Genomic DNA, 15,403 nt, shown 5'->3' on the forward strand with positions numbered 1-15,403 from the left:
CTGGCACCACCTTGTGTATAAACGTATAACTGCAGAACTTGTTTTGCAGCTACTGTACTTGGACAGTTATAAATAAAAAAAAGTGCAATCTTAAAATGCATTAGATTTATAAAAAAAAGACAGATGCTGTTTGATAAATTGTCTAAGGCCACGGCCCCACTGTCAGTATTTGGTCAGTATTCAGTCAGTATTTTTTCTCAGGAGTGGGAGCCAAAACCAGGAGAGGAACAATCAGAGAAAAGGTATAATAGAAACAAGTCACCAATTCTGCATTTATCACCCACTCCTGGTTTTGGCTCCCACTCCTGAGAAAAAATACTGACTGAATACTGACCAAATACTGATAGTGGGGCTGTAGCCTTAGTGTGACCCTAGCCTTAGCGATACCACTTTCCCGATAAACAACGCCCTTTATCAACGAGGCCACTTCCTTTCCTTCCACTTCCTCCCCACATATTTGGACAAGTCTTAAAAATTGCCTAAAACACATAATATAGTGCAAGTTATGAAACATAGTTTCTTGGCACAAATTCTGCAAGAATTGTGGAACATTTAGCTTGACAACTCTGATCTCTGAAGTATAGGGGTATCTTTTGTTTCTATTCTTTGTCCTGTCTTTCTTTCAGTGCAGCTATATCATGTCTGTCAGATATGTACATTATTTTTACATTAACTCGGTTATTTCTATGCCATTAACTGAATTATGATAATTGGGCTACATTCACACAACCATGTTTTTGGTGTAACTGCTGGTTGTGGGGAAAAAAGCAGAGCACTTAGATCAATGTTATTCAGATAGGTTGTTTAAATGACTAGGTTTTTTTTACAGAAATCAGCATGTCAAAAAATTTGCAGCATGCACAAATCTCTTCTGTATTTCATATGAGACTCATCTATTCAAGTCTATGGGTGCACAACAAAACATTGGATCCCATATGGATCATCAATATAGCATCCGATTTTACAGACAGTATATTCAATATAGATGTGATAAACTGGAAACAGGCTGGGATCACATAGCATAAAGCGGCATTAAAGCACCACTCCAGCTGTTCCACCTCCGGAGTGGTATCACAAATGCATGTTCCCTGTCTGTAGTAGAATACATAGCAGCCGCCATCTTCCTCTGTTCTCAGTGCCGCTCTGGTCGGTCTCCAGCAGGTTGTGACCTGCCGGATCGCTTTATTATTTTCTGGGTGAGCCGGAAGTCACTACTCAATGTAAGTCTATGAGAGCAATAAAGGGCCTGAACGAGGCTCCCATAGACTTACATTGAGAGCTTGTAACCATTACCTCTGACTTCCGGTCAGTGAGAAGTTGCAGTCTCAAGATGGCGGAACGGGATTGGAGCGGTGCCAGGTAGAGTAAAAGGTTGCAGCTGGTAAGTATATTGCTAGGGCCAGGAAACATTTTTAGTGATACCACTCCAGATGTGAAATAAAAAAAAAAACACTGCACTACTCTGGCTTCCCATGGCTGTCCTGACCTGAGCGTGACAACCTGATAGAAATATATGAAGCTGTCGCGCTCAGGTCGGGAGACTCGCGGCCAGTCCATAGATTACAGTTCAATCTTGGACCGATTTCCACGGACATCTGATACACCCATACATAGACTATGATCAGATTCATTCTCAGACAGGGTAAATCATTACAAATGTCTACGCTTTACTTTGGCTTTGACTCTCTTTAACAATCAGTCACACTTCTCTCGTTATGCTGTAAAAAGGTTTATCACAATTAATAATTAATTCTTTTACAGGGATGGTTTGCTGGTAGAAACCTGGCCATCTCCCAGGTGTCCACAAAATACGTCTTATGGGTCGATGATGATTTTATCTTTTGTCCTCAAACTAAGATTGAAAAACTGGTGGATCTTCTAGAGAAGACGAGCTTGGATCTGGTGAGTACATTGATGACGATTTGATGTGTGACATAGAGTGATGTGCTACATTTATAGATCTCATGGGTTTCCGAAGGCAGGTAGACATGTTAAGCAGGCACCTCGTTAAGCACAACCTATGGCCCCGGGGGCCACATGCAGCCCACGATGCCATTCTGTGTGGCCCCCCAACCATATGGATATAAAAATGTGAGTCTGACAGGTTAACTATGACAAGTGAGCAGCTACACACACAGCAGAGTAGTGGCCGGCAGCCGAGGAGCAGGGACTGGCTAGTACTAATGATGCCCTGTGTAGACATCTCTGGATGCTTCATACATTAGGAGAATGGGGTCTCTTAACCCGTTTGGGACTCCAGAAAGGAGTATGTGAATCAGACAGGTGGCCTTCCGTGTCTGTGGCTCCACTGCAGTTTATGGGAGTTGTGAAACATTAGGATATAAACAAAAAAACATGATCTATTGTACAGAGCCGTTTGCATGCATCACGACATCCTCTTCAGGGCCTATTTATACAGTTTTTTTATGAGGATTTTAAAATGGATTTTTCTGCAAATGCACATAACAAATGCTTCAAATACTCTTTGAATAAGCGTCATATTAGTTTTACTGGAAAATGTTCAAAGTAACGTAAAAATAACAGCACTGTGTGTATTGTAGGAGCTTTTCCCATTATAATCAGTAGAAAACGTATTTATTTCTAAATCCTCGTCCAAAAACTCAGTGTGAACGTACCGCTAGAGTGCTGATGTTTGGAGGTAAAAGTCCTGTAAGTACAATTTGTACCTATCGGTCATTTATGGTATATACTTTTGATATGCAAAAGAAGGTAGTACCCCATTAAATTTTAGTGCGACCCCCCCGATTGTAAGGGGGCCACTTCCACCTCTGAAGCAGTTTGAATTGTACATTATGATGAGTTATTGGACTGAATAGGGCCTATATATTCTTGCTCAGCGGCTTCTTCTGTTTGTGTCCCCCTCCTGCTGTATTTCAATATTGCAGTACTGAGATAAAAATCAATGTGAACTTATTTAGAGGAAGACATACTGCCTGTGCAGGTGGACAGGGGCTTGTGGCTGAGGGTGGCCCAAGTGATCTGTGTCACTGCTGTGTGTCTTCCTGCTACTTTCTACTTTGATAACACTGTAAATTGGAGAAGGTCTCTCCTCCCAGCATCTGACTGTGCTCAATAGATGATAATAATTAAATCTATATATTTAATTATTGCATTTTCTTAAAGCTGGTCTTACCCAGGACTCAAACTCAGAACCTGTAACTTAGAAGGAAGAAACATTAAGAATGAGCCACAGGCTGCATTAAGTAAAAAAAATGCTCTTTTACATAAAAATCTAATTGATATTCTTCTTCCTTTCAGGAATATTGTACTGGTAAATAGAGGTACATCTCTAAATATCTGTACATCTCTACATACCTGTACATTATGGGCGAAAAAGCTAAAACATACAAGACAGAGACTTGTTGTTCCACAAGTCACTTCACTAAAAATAATGGTCCAAAAATAATTCATGATCGCATTTTTGTAATACACATTTTTAAATAAATGTCACACGCCGGTAAATGACACAGACATATTTAGAATCCCTTTACTTATGACAACCTGTACAATATATTGAACACATCAATTATGGTGGTTGGTACGTAGCATAGAAAAAATGGCGCATTTGTTTCATACCAACAAGCAAAAATTAATGTGAATGTAAGGCTTACATATACTGTATGTATGGTAAAAAAGAAGGCCTTAAAATATTACAGCTGATCTTGCGCAAAGAGAAAAAAGACCTCATAACGTGAAGTTTACATAAAATAAAAACTTATGGCTGCTGTGACTATAAAAGTGGGAAATTGATTCCAAAAATGTCCATATATAAATTTATATTTAAGCATATATGTACATGTTTTATATATGAATGTGTGTGCTACGTATATGTATTTGTAAATCTATGTATCATGTATTAACATGTAAGTTTTAACTTGTGTGGGCTGAAAAAATTCCAAAAATTGTAGATAGAGACCCCAGGTGTATGACCAAGAGCAGCTTCCTCAGGGATAATTGGAAAAAAACAACATAAAGACATAAATTGTAAAACAACAAAATGAGTCAGACCCAATAGAACACATAAAAGGATACTCAGGTGGGGTGTGACATGGTTGGGGACTCGGATGCATATAATACAGAGGAGCCCTTTACTGTCAGTGTATGATTGTATTCCTCTATTGTGCTGCATGATACATCGGTGCTGTTTTATCATAGGGTATAAACAATCTCCATTTGAATTTGGCTTGAAATCACAAAATGATCTTTATGACTAAGGGAATATGTTTAATTATAAGGGACTGCTAAGCAGGAAGAATATTATATCTTCTGTTATTAATACATTCATTATGTATGTTTCTACTTAGGTTGGTGGTGCTGTAAGAGAAATCACGGGATATTATACCACATTCCGGCAAACAATAAGTGTTCTACCAGGAGACAAGGATGGAGACTGTCTTAGGACCCATCAGGGGTATCATCATGTCATTGAGGGATTTCCCAACTGTGTGGTGTCAGATGGTGTAGTCAACTTCTTCCTGGCACGGACAGACAAGATTTTAAAAGCTGGTTTTGACCCTCGGTTGTCTAGAGTTGGTCATTTAGGTAAGTGGAATCTTCAAATTGAAAAATTATGGATTTTGTGCCTTGTTTCCATTGTCTAATTACTGTTCATTATGATGGATCCTACAGTCGGTCTAAGCACACTGCCAGTCAGTAAGTGGATAGATAGTTGTTTTTTGTTATATGACCTGTAGATAGAATTCTCGCCTGTATACAAGTCACTGTGCCCAAAGAGCATGAAAGGAATACATTTTGTTAAGATTAATAGCTTCTTACTGAAAACTCTTTTTCTTACTTTATCCCTTAAGCTGTTCGGAGCTGTACACAAGAATAATGTCCATTTTCTGTGTAATGCTAATATATAAAGTAGCTCTAATTTATGGTCAAACATGAAAATAGTTGATGTGTCTCTAAAACCCAAAGATCCTGTGATTTATGACCTTACAAAGGACCAGAGGGCATTCCAGCAGCTAAATAGGAAAGGGTTCTTTATAGTCAGAGCAGTCAGACTGTGGAATGCCGACCACAAGATATAGTAATGGCAGACACTATAACAGCTTTTATACAAGGGCTGGATGCTTTCCTCACAACAAATGGCATTGTGGTTTATATATAATCTAGCGATAAATATTGAACTTCATGGACCGAAGTCTTTTTTTTTAATCTATATACAGGTGCATCTCACAAAATTAGAATGTCATCAAAAAGTTAATTTATTTCAGTTCTTCAATACAAAAAGTGAACCACATATTATATAGAGTCATTACAAACAGAGTGATCTATTTCAAGTGTTTATTTCTGTTAATTTTGATGATTATGACTTACAGCCAATGAAAACACAAAAGTCATTATCTCAGTAAATTAGAATAATTAACAAAAAACACCTGCAAAGGCTTCCTAAGCATTTAAAAAGGTCCCTTAGTCTGTTTCAGTAGGCTCCACAATCATAAGGAAGACTGCTGACTTGACAGATGTCCAGAAGGCAGTCATTGATACACTCCACAAGGTCCCAGAGTTCCAATATTCATTTGGAAATCAAGGTCCCAGAGTCTGGAGGAAGAGTGGAGAGGCCACAATCCAAGCTGCTTGAGGTCCAGTGTGAAGTTTCCACAATCAGTGATGGTTTGGGGAGCCATGTCATCTGCTGGTGTAGGTCCACTGTGTTTTATCAAGACCAAAGTCAGCGCAGCCGTCTACCAGGAAATTTTAGAGCACTTCATGCTTCCCTCTGCCGACAAGCTTTTTGGAGATGGAAATTTCATTCTCCAGCAGGACTTGGCATCTGTCCACACTGCTAAAAGTACCAATACCTGGTTTACAAACAACAGTATCACTGTGCTTGATTGGCCAGCAAACTCGCCTGACCTTAACCCCATAGAGAATCTATGGGGTATTGTCAAGAGGAAGATGAAAGACACCAGACCCAACAATGCAGACGAGCTGAAGGCTGCTATCAAAGCAACCTGGGCTTCCATAACACCTCAGCAGTGCCACAGGCTAATCGCCTCCCTGCCACGCCACATTGATGCAGTAATTGATGCAAAAGGAGCCCTGACCAAGTATTGAGTGCATTTACTGAATATACATTTCAGTAGGACAACATTTCGGATTTTAAAATCATTTTTCAAGCTGGTATGAAGTATTCTAATTTACTGAGATAATGACTTTTTTGTTTTCATTGGCTGTAAGCCATAATCATCAACATTAACAGAAATAAACACTTGAAATAGATCACTCTGTGTGTAATGACTCTATATAATATATAAGTTTCAATTTTCGTATTTAAGAACTGAAATAAATTAACTTTTTGATGATATTCTAATTTTGTGAGATGCACCTGTAATTATGTAATTATGAGATGCGAAACTACACTGAAAAACACCCTATACACTATATCACTCACAGTCTTTCAAGTGGTAAAAAAATGTATATGTTCAATATGTATGTTTGTTTGTTTTTTTACAAGAAGGCTATGATGACTGCCTCTAATGAATGATATTCGCTGTACATTTGTTGCCAATAGACTCTTATGATAAAAAAAAACAAAAAAAAAACGCTGTGTGACGCATTTGGTGACCTGACAAATTGTGTGACCAAAGTGTGAACAAGTGCACATAGATAAAAGCATATCCCATAGTAAAGTCCAATAATAAAAAAAAACTTTTACAAATACTGTGTGCTCTATGTGCATAAAAAGCAATAAAATTACTTAAAAGTTAAAATAAGACTTCAAAGACTTTAGTTGCTATACGTTCCTACTAGTGTTGAGCGAGTATGTTCTATTAACCTTTTCGCCGAGTTCGCTCGAGCCGAGCTCCGAGTATTTACAGCTGCTCGGTGATATGGTTGAATCGCTCCCTGTGCATGATTTGCGACTGTTTGACAGCTTTATTACATGTGAGGAATGTCTATTTCTTACACATTCCTCACATGTAATAAAGCTGTCAAACACTTGAAAATCATGCACACGGGAGCGATTCAAACATATCACCTAGCAGCTGTAAATACTCGGAACAGAACGTACACGCTCAACACTAGTTTCTACCCTACAATATAGGGACACCAAAGTGATCATTCCATGACTCAAAGGTAACAAGAAATATTAGACACATAATATTCACAGTGAATAGATTAGACAAATGTACTGAATAACCAGAGCAGCGACATAACACTGACTGTATTATTAGTGTTAGCTCCATTCAATGTATAGCAGCTGAGTGCTGCTGACCAGTGCTGTTGTTTTCCATAGGAGCTGTTCTGCAGGACCCAGGAGTGACCACTACACAATGAATGGAGATGCACAGGGCAGCCTGTTCCATGTGTTTATGTCCAGCTGCCACAGAGCTTGTAACAGCTGATCAGTAGGAGTTCTGGGTGTCGCACTACTATTGATATATTGATGACTTGTCTTTTTGATATGTGATCAATATATTATGACTGGACAAACCTTTAAAGTTTAGAAAAGGGGTGGACAGGAAAGTTACATACACATGGGGTCTCTATCCCAGTCTATCACTACTCGAGCAGCTTCCTCGGGAATAATTTGAAGAAACCAGCAAAAAGACATATACAAGTAACAAAGTAAAACAGTATAATTAGTCACATCCAGTAGAACACATGCAGGATCCATGTGTTCCTATTATTGGAACGAGTCAGACATGGAGATGAGAGTGGGAATGACACCAGAGTGCTTGTGCACTCACAAAAGTGAGCTGTTATACAATGGATTTATAGGATATGGACACCTGTAGTTTTTTTTTTAAGTAAAAGTATTTTTAACTGAAAAACATTTTAAAATAGGATTTCATTAAAAATGTTGGACCGTTAAGCCTCAACACCATCCATGTATCACAGTACATAGCAGAGTACAGAATGAGTTAACAGTCAAATAAATCATCAGTGAGCTTGTTCTGACAGCACTGATTTATTACCTATTATGCATTTACATTTTTATATTTATTTCTTACCAGAATTCTTCATAGATGGACTCGGCACCCTTCATGTAGGCTCCTGTGATGACGTTGTGGTTGACCATGCCTCCAAAATTCACTTTCCATGGTCCAAGACAAAAAGTGACAAAGAATATTCAAAATTCCGTTACCCCGTATCTTCCCCTGGGAAAAATATTCAACATGAGCTCTTTTACTTTAAGAATCGCTTCAAATGCATGACGGGGAACTGAACATTCTGAAAAGACACCAGGGCCGATTACTTTAATTTTGACTGAAATCTTGATTAAGGTGGCTGGTCCTAAAATGTGTTATATGCTGCTTTCAGAATCAACGATACTTCTGTACAAAATATGGAAGGAGGAAAAACACACATATATTACTTGAAAATTAAGGGATATTTGGTTTACAGGTTTCTGTAGTCAAGCAGGTGATACAGTAGAATTGATCAAGTACCCGGACATGAGACTTCCATCAAGTAAAAATGCTGTTAATTAAAGTTTTATTTCATATCACGAACATGATATATTTACATATGTATACATGTACACCATTTTTGAAGGAACTCAGCAGGGAGGTTATTCCAAACATGTTGAAGACATAACCACAGATCTTTTGTACATGTCCTTCTGTCCCTTCATGTAATCCCACAGAAACTTGATGATGGATCAGAGCTCTGTGGGGCTATAGCATCACTTCCAGGACTCCTTATTGTTCTGTAGGCTGAAGATACTTGTCCTGCAGAATAAATTTGGAGCCAGTCAGACCCCTTTTTCCATATTTGGTCTTGATATACAGTACAGACCAAAAGTTTGTACACACTTTCTCATTTAAAGATTTTTCTGTATTTTCATGACTATGAAAATTGTACACTCACACTGAAGGCATCAAAACTATGAATTAACACATGTGGAATTATATACTTAACAAAAAAGTGTGAAAAAACTGAAAATATGTCTTATATTCTAGGTTCTTCAAAGTAGCCACCTTTTGCTTTAATGACTGCTTTGCACACTCTTGGCATTCTCTTGATGAGCTTCAAGAGGTAGTCACCGGAAATGGTCTTCCAACAATCTTGAAGGAGTTCCCAGAGATGCTTAGCACTTGTTGGCCCTTTTGCCTTCACTCTGCAGTCCAGCACACCCCAAACCATCTCGATTGGGTTCAGGTCTGGTGACTGTGGAGGCCAGGCATCTGGCGTAGCACCCAATCACTCTCCTTCTTGGTCAAATAGTCCTTAGACAGCCTGGAGGTGTGTTTGGGGTCATTGTCCTGTTGAAAAATAAATGATGGTCCAACTAAACGCAAACTGGATGGAATAGCATGCCGCTGCAAGATGCTGTGGTAGCCATGCTGGTTTAGTATGCCTTCAGTTTTGAATAAATCCCCAACAGTGTCACCAGCAAAGCACCCCCACACCATCACACCTCCTCCTCCATGCTTCACGGTGGGAACCAGGCATGTAGAGTCCATCCGTTCACCTTTTCTTGCGTCGCACAAAGACACGGTGGTTGGAACCAAATATCTCAAATTTGGACTCATGAGACCAAAGCACAGATTTCCACTGATCTAATGTCCATTCCTTGTGTTCTTTAACCCAAACAAGTCTCTTCTGCTTGTTGCCTGTCCTTAGCAGTGGTTTCCTAGCAGCTATTTTACCATGAAGGCCTGCTGCATAAAGTCTCCTCTTAACAGTTATTGTAGAGATGTGTCTGCTGCTAGAAATCTGTGTGGCATTGACCTGGTCTCTAATCTGAGCTGCTGTTAACCTGCGATTTCTGAGGCTGGTGACTCGGATAAACTTATCCTCAGAAGCAGAGGTGACTCTTGGTCTTCCTTTCCTGGGGCGGTCCTCATGTGAGCCAGTTTCTTTGTAGCGCTTGATGGTTTTTGCAACTGCACTTGGGGACACTTTCAAAGTTTGCCCAATTTTTTGGACTGACTGACCTTCATTTCTCAAAGTAATGATGGCCACTCGTTTTTCTTTACTTAGCTGCTTTTTTCTTGCCATAATACAAATTCTAACAGTCTATTCAGTAGGACTATCAGCTGTGTATCCAACAGACTTCTGCACAACACAACTGATGGTCCCAACCCCATTTATAAGGCAAGAAATACCACTTATTAAACCTGATAGGGCACACCTGTGAAGTGAAAACCATTTCCTGTGACTACCTCTTGAAGCTCATCAAGAGAATGCCAAGAGTGTGCAAAGCAGTCATCAAAGCAAAAGGTGGCTACCTTGAAGAACCTAAAATATAAGACATATTTTCAATTGTTTCACACTTTTTTGTTAAGTATGTGTTAATTCATAGTTTTGATGCCTTCAGTGTGAATGTACAATTTTCATAGTCATGAAAATACAGAAATTTCTTTAAATGAGGTGTGTCCAAACTTTTGGTCTGTACTGTATGTGATGGGGGGAATTCATATACATCATAGCAGGCATGGGGCTGCGGTATAGTCATCACAGTAGACATGGAGCTGCGGTATAGTAATCACAGGAGACCCTGGTGCTGCAGAATAGACATTACAGGAGATGCTGGGGCTGTGGTATAATCATCACAGTAGACACTCGGCTTAGTCATCACAGGAGACGCTGGGGTTGCAGTATAGACATTACAGTAGACTCTGGGGTTGCAGTATAGCCATTTCAGGAGACACTGGGGCTGCCGCTGCTGTCTTCTTCTGTGGGACGGGAGCATGTTGCCTGCTAACTCCACTCACAAAGTATGTCCTGATGCTGGTACTGGCCTACGTGAGGACGTAATCTTTCATTGCACCAGCTGCAGCGTTCACTACTGAAGTAGTAGTGAGTGCTGCGTGCTGGCAGAGCAAGAAAAAAATAAAGAGCCGGCAAAATACAGCTGCCTGCCCGAGCACTGCGGTCCTCTGGAATCTGCCCGGGGACTCGAGAAAAAGTCATGTTTACAGCCCGTGGACCTGAGGTTCTCCACCCCTGTTCTAAAGAGACAACTTGAGACTACTCATTTAAGGAGTTCTTCAGCTGTATATTAAGGCATATTTAATAGAGAATACCCCAAGTTCTTGCATCTAATCTTGGCACTTGCGATTGAAGGAAGGGAGCACAGCTTGTACATACACCTCTATATTACAACTGCTGGAAAGTAGAGCAGTACTGTGGTCCATGGGACCCTGTCATTTCCTAAACTAGTATAGAATATTAAAGCTAATAATTGCTATGGGTAACAGCAGAATTTTGGTTTCTTTTAGCTGTTCTACTCAGTAACCAAAATGATTCTACATTTTATTGCAGTTTAGTGTTACTGCATTTCTAGTAGTTAACTTTGTTCATTCGAGGGAGTCAACAATTTATGCTACACTGTACAAGGGAGACAATATACATATTTTTTTAAGTGATTGTGCAATTGATATATTTTTGTTATTTGCAGGATGAAAGGTTTATCATTGTTCATATTTCTGTGGATATTTGTATTTTTTATTTTTATTGTTAACTTATTTTAAGATTTATTTTATTAAATAATTTTATTGCCACAGTTGTGAAGCTTGATTTGTTATAAAATGATTTATTGTGTGATGCATAGGGTACGTTAAAGAATCATTGTGCAGCCCCTTAGCTCTGTAATTGAAAGCGCATGAAACATATCTTCCATTGCTGATGAAACTCCAATGCCGCAACACTTACGGATTAAACTATACACTTTTAATTTAAAAATTCAAGGCTCTGTCCAATTTGTGAAGGGAACCTGTCACGTTTTACATGCAGTCTGATCTGTGGACCGCATGGTAGGGAGACTGGGAAGCTGAACAGAATATAACTTGTATTTTATTCAATGAAAATCCTGGTGTTTGTATGCATATCAATTACTAGTAGGGCCTCCCACCAGACTCAATATACATACAAACACTTGGGACTTCAACAAATAAAATGCAAGGTTGACTGAAACTTTTCCCACAAAAATGTCTATCAATCTGATCTACAACATCTTGTAGATCAGATATCATATTCAGCATACCAGGTTACCTTTAAGATGTTATTTACAGACATTATCAGCAGTGTGCCCATTGGGGTTCACAATCTAGATTCCATATCAGTATGTCTTTGGAGTGATGGATGAAATCACAGGGAGAACATACAAACTTCTTGCAGATGTTGTCCTTGGTGGGATTTGAACCCAGGACCCCAGTGCTGCAAGGCTGCAGTGCTAACCACTGAGCCACCGTGTTTGAATTTAAAAAGAAAAAAGAAAATTTCTTGAGCAGTACACTTCATTGCTTTAACCATATGAATACAAAAAACAACACTCTTCAGTGTAATTTTCACCCACTATAACCTCTGTGCTCATACTTCTGCAATTTTGGGCTCCTCTCTTCCTAACAGAATTTCTCAGAAGAGCATTGCAATCAGCTTCTAATATTTCATCTATTGTCCTCCTCCCCAGATCAGCAGAGATAATTGCCTCTCACACACAACTACAGCCATTCCATAGATAGATAGATACAGTGGCGTAGCTAGAGTACGATGGGCCCCGGTTTGGACTGGGGCCCCCCATCCTGATGGGTATGTGTGTGTATGTATATATATATATATATATATATATATATATATATATATATATATATATATATATATATATATATATATATATATATATATATATATATATATATATATATATATATATATATATATACATATACCAGGATGGGGAACGTATGGGCCAGGAAGTGGAACATATATATCAGGATAGATTATTATTTATTATTATAGCGCCATTTATTCAATGGCACTTTACATGTGAAAAAGGGGTATACATAGCAAAAATAATTACAATAATCTTGAACAAAATTTGATGGCGACTGATACAGGAGGAGAGAGGTCCCTGCCCGCGAGGGCTCACAGTCTACAAAGGGATGGGTGAGGATACAGTAGGTGAGGGTAGAGCTGGTCGTGCAGCGGTATGGTGGAGTAATGGTTACTGCAAGTTGTAGGCTTGTCGGAAGAGGTGGGTCTTCAGGTTCCTTTTGAAAGTTTCCACGGTAGGCGATAGCCTCATATGTTGGAGTAGAGAGTTCCAGAGTAGGGGGGATGCACGGGAGAAATTTTGTATGCGATTGTGGGAAGAGGAGATAAGAGGGTAGAAAAGAAGGAGATCTTGTGAGGATTGGAGGTTGCATGCAGGTAAGTACCGGGACACTAGGTCACAAATGTATGGAGGAGACAGGTTGTGGATGGCTTTGTATGCCAAGGTTACGGTTTTGAACTGGAGTCTCTGAAGCCAGTGAAGGGATTGACAAAGAGGAGAGGCCGGGGAATAGCGGGGGGATAGGTGGATTAGTCGGGCAGCAGAGTTTAGGATAGATTGGAGGGGTGCGAGAGTGTTAGAAGGGAACCCACAGAGCAGGAGGTTGCAGTAGTCGAGGCGGGAGATGATGAGGGCGTGCACTAGTGTTTTTGCAGATTCGTGGTTGAGGAATGTGTGGATCCGGGATATATTTTTGAGTTGGAGTTGGCAGGAAGTGGTAAGGGCTTGGATATGAGGTTTGAAGGAGAGATTAGAGTCCAGGGTTACCCCAAGGCAGCAAGCTTGCGGGACTGGGGAGAGTGGACAGCCATTGACGTTAATAGATAGGCCTGATGGGGGGGGTTGAATGAGATGGTGGAAAGATGATGAATTCTGTTTTATCCATGTTAAGTTTTAGAAATCTAGGAAAGAAGAAGGATGAAATAGCGGACAGACATTGTGGGATTCTGGTTAGTAGGGAGGAGATATCGAGTCCAGAGAGGTAGATCTGTGTGTCATCAGCATAGAGGTGATACTGAAAGCTGTGAGATTCTATGAGCTGTCCCAGGCCGAAGGTGTAAATGGAGAAGAGCAGGCACCCTAGAACTGAACCTTGTGGGACACCGACAGATAGGGGGCGAGATGAGGAGGTGGTGTGTGAGTGGGAGACACTGAATGTCCTGTCTGTTAGGTATGAGGAGATCCAAGATAGGGCCAAGTCTGTGATGCCAAGAGATGAGAGAGTTTGTAGTAAGAGGGAATGGTCAATGTGTCAAAGGCAGATGACAGGTCCCTGAGGAGGAGGACAGAGTAGTGCCGCTTTGATTTGGTGGTTAGTAGGTCGTTGGTGACTTTAGTCAGGGCAGTTTCAGTAGAATGGTGCGGTTGGAAGCCAGATTGTAAGCGGTCAAAGAGGGAGCAGAAGGAGAGGTGGGAGGACAGTTCTAAATGGACATGTTGTTCCAGTAGTTTTAAAGCATAGGGGAGAAGTGATATGGGGTGATAGCTATTCAGAGAGGATGGGTCAAGGGAGGGCTTTTTGAGGATGGGTGTGATCGAGGCATGTTTGAAGCATGAGGGGAAGACACCAGTTAGTAACAGGTTGAAAATGGTGTGTTAGGGTTGGGATGAAGGCTGGGGATGAGGTGGGACGGAATTAGGTCAAGTTCACAGGAGGTGAGGTGTGACTTTGAGAGTAAAGAGGAAAGTTGATCTACTGTAATGGTGGAGAAGCTGGTTTTGGAGCAGGAGGATTGAGTAAATATGAGGGGTGGGGCTGTGGGGACTTTAGGCAAAAGCTTTGTCTGATAATGTCAATCTTCTGCTTGAAATCTTTAGGCAAAATCTTTGGCTGAGATAAGAGGAGAGGGAGGAGGCACTGGGGGACAAAGGAGAGAATTGAAGGTGTTGAATAGCTGTTTAGGGTTGTGAGACAGGTAGGATATGAGAGATGAGAAGTATTTTTGTTTTGCTTCAGTGAGTGTGGACTTGAAGGTAGTGAGGGACTGTTTGAATGTGATGAAGTGCTCATTGGAATGGGACCTTTTCAATCTACGCTCAGCAACCCTGAAGGCCTGTCACAGTTCTTTAGTTACGCTGGTGTACCAGGGTTGCCTGTTGATTGTGCGAGCTTTGGTATGTGTGAGGGGGTGACCTAATTGAGAGCTGCAGCTGTTGTGTTGTATAAAGCGGCAGCAACATCTGCATAATGTAAGGAACTAATGTCTATAAGAGGGAGAAGGGATTCAGAGAGTGAGTGTAGGTCAAGGTGTTTGAGATTTCTGCAAGTGTTTGCAAGTTTATGGAGTGGGCATTGTGGCCCTGGAGAGGAAAGGGTATAGAATGTAAGTAGGTTGTGGTCAGAAAGAAGGAGAGGTGAGTTAGAGAGGTTAGATAGGGACAGAGGCAGATGAAGATGAGGTCCAGAGTGTGGCCATCTTTGTGAGTGACTGCGGAAGACCATTGAGCATGGCCAAAGGAGGAAGTGAGGGATAGAAGCTTAGCGACAGCTGTGTCAATGGGGATGTTGAAGTCGCTCATGATGATAGTGGGGATGTCAGCGGAAAGGAAATGAAGCAGCCAGGTTGTGAAGTGGTTAAAGAAGGTGGTGGCTGGTCCTTGGGGGGCGGTAAATGACAACTAGTTGGAGGTTGGAGAGGGGAGTAG

At 40.5% G+C, this 15,403-nt stretch overlaps 1 protein-coding gene across 6 annotated transcripts in view; it reads left to right on the forward strand.

Moving 5' to 3' along the window:
- Window positions 1–8,839, forward strand: part of B4GALNT1 (beta-1,4-N-acetyl-galactosaminyltransferase 1) — a 231,789-nt gene extending 222,950 nt beyond the window's left edge. For 5 of the 6 annotated variants that reach the window (XM_073663286.1, XM_073663290.1, XM_073663289.1 and 2 more), the window contains 3 exons: window positions 1,762–1,902; window positions 4,326–4,563; window positions 7,992–8,838. In XM_073663286.1, coding sequence (XP_073519387.1) covers window positions 1,762–1,902; window positions 4,326–4,563; window positions 7,992–8,203 — 591 coding nt within the window. In that variant the 3' untranslated portion in view covers window positions 8,204–8,838. Of the gene's footprint in view, window positions 1–1,761; window positions 1,903–4,325; window positions 4,564–7,991 lie in introns of all 6 variants that reach the window. The other variant, XM_073663285.1, reaches the window with a different exon arrangement.
- Window positions 8,840–15,403: the final 6,564 nt, after the last annotated feature.

Source organism: Phyllobates terribilis, unplaced genomic scaffold, assembly GCF_046119375.1.
Source record: "Phyllobates terribilis strain yellow unplaced genomic scaffold, ASM4611937v1 Scaffold_2__4_contigs__length_985480577, whole genome shotgun sequence".
NCBI lineage: Eukaryota > Metazoa > Chordata > Amphibia > Anura > Dendrobatidae > Phyllobates > Phyllobates terribilis.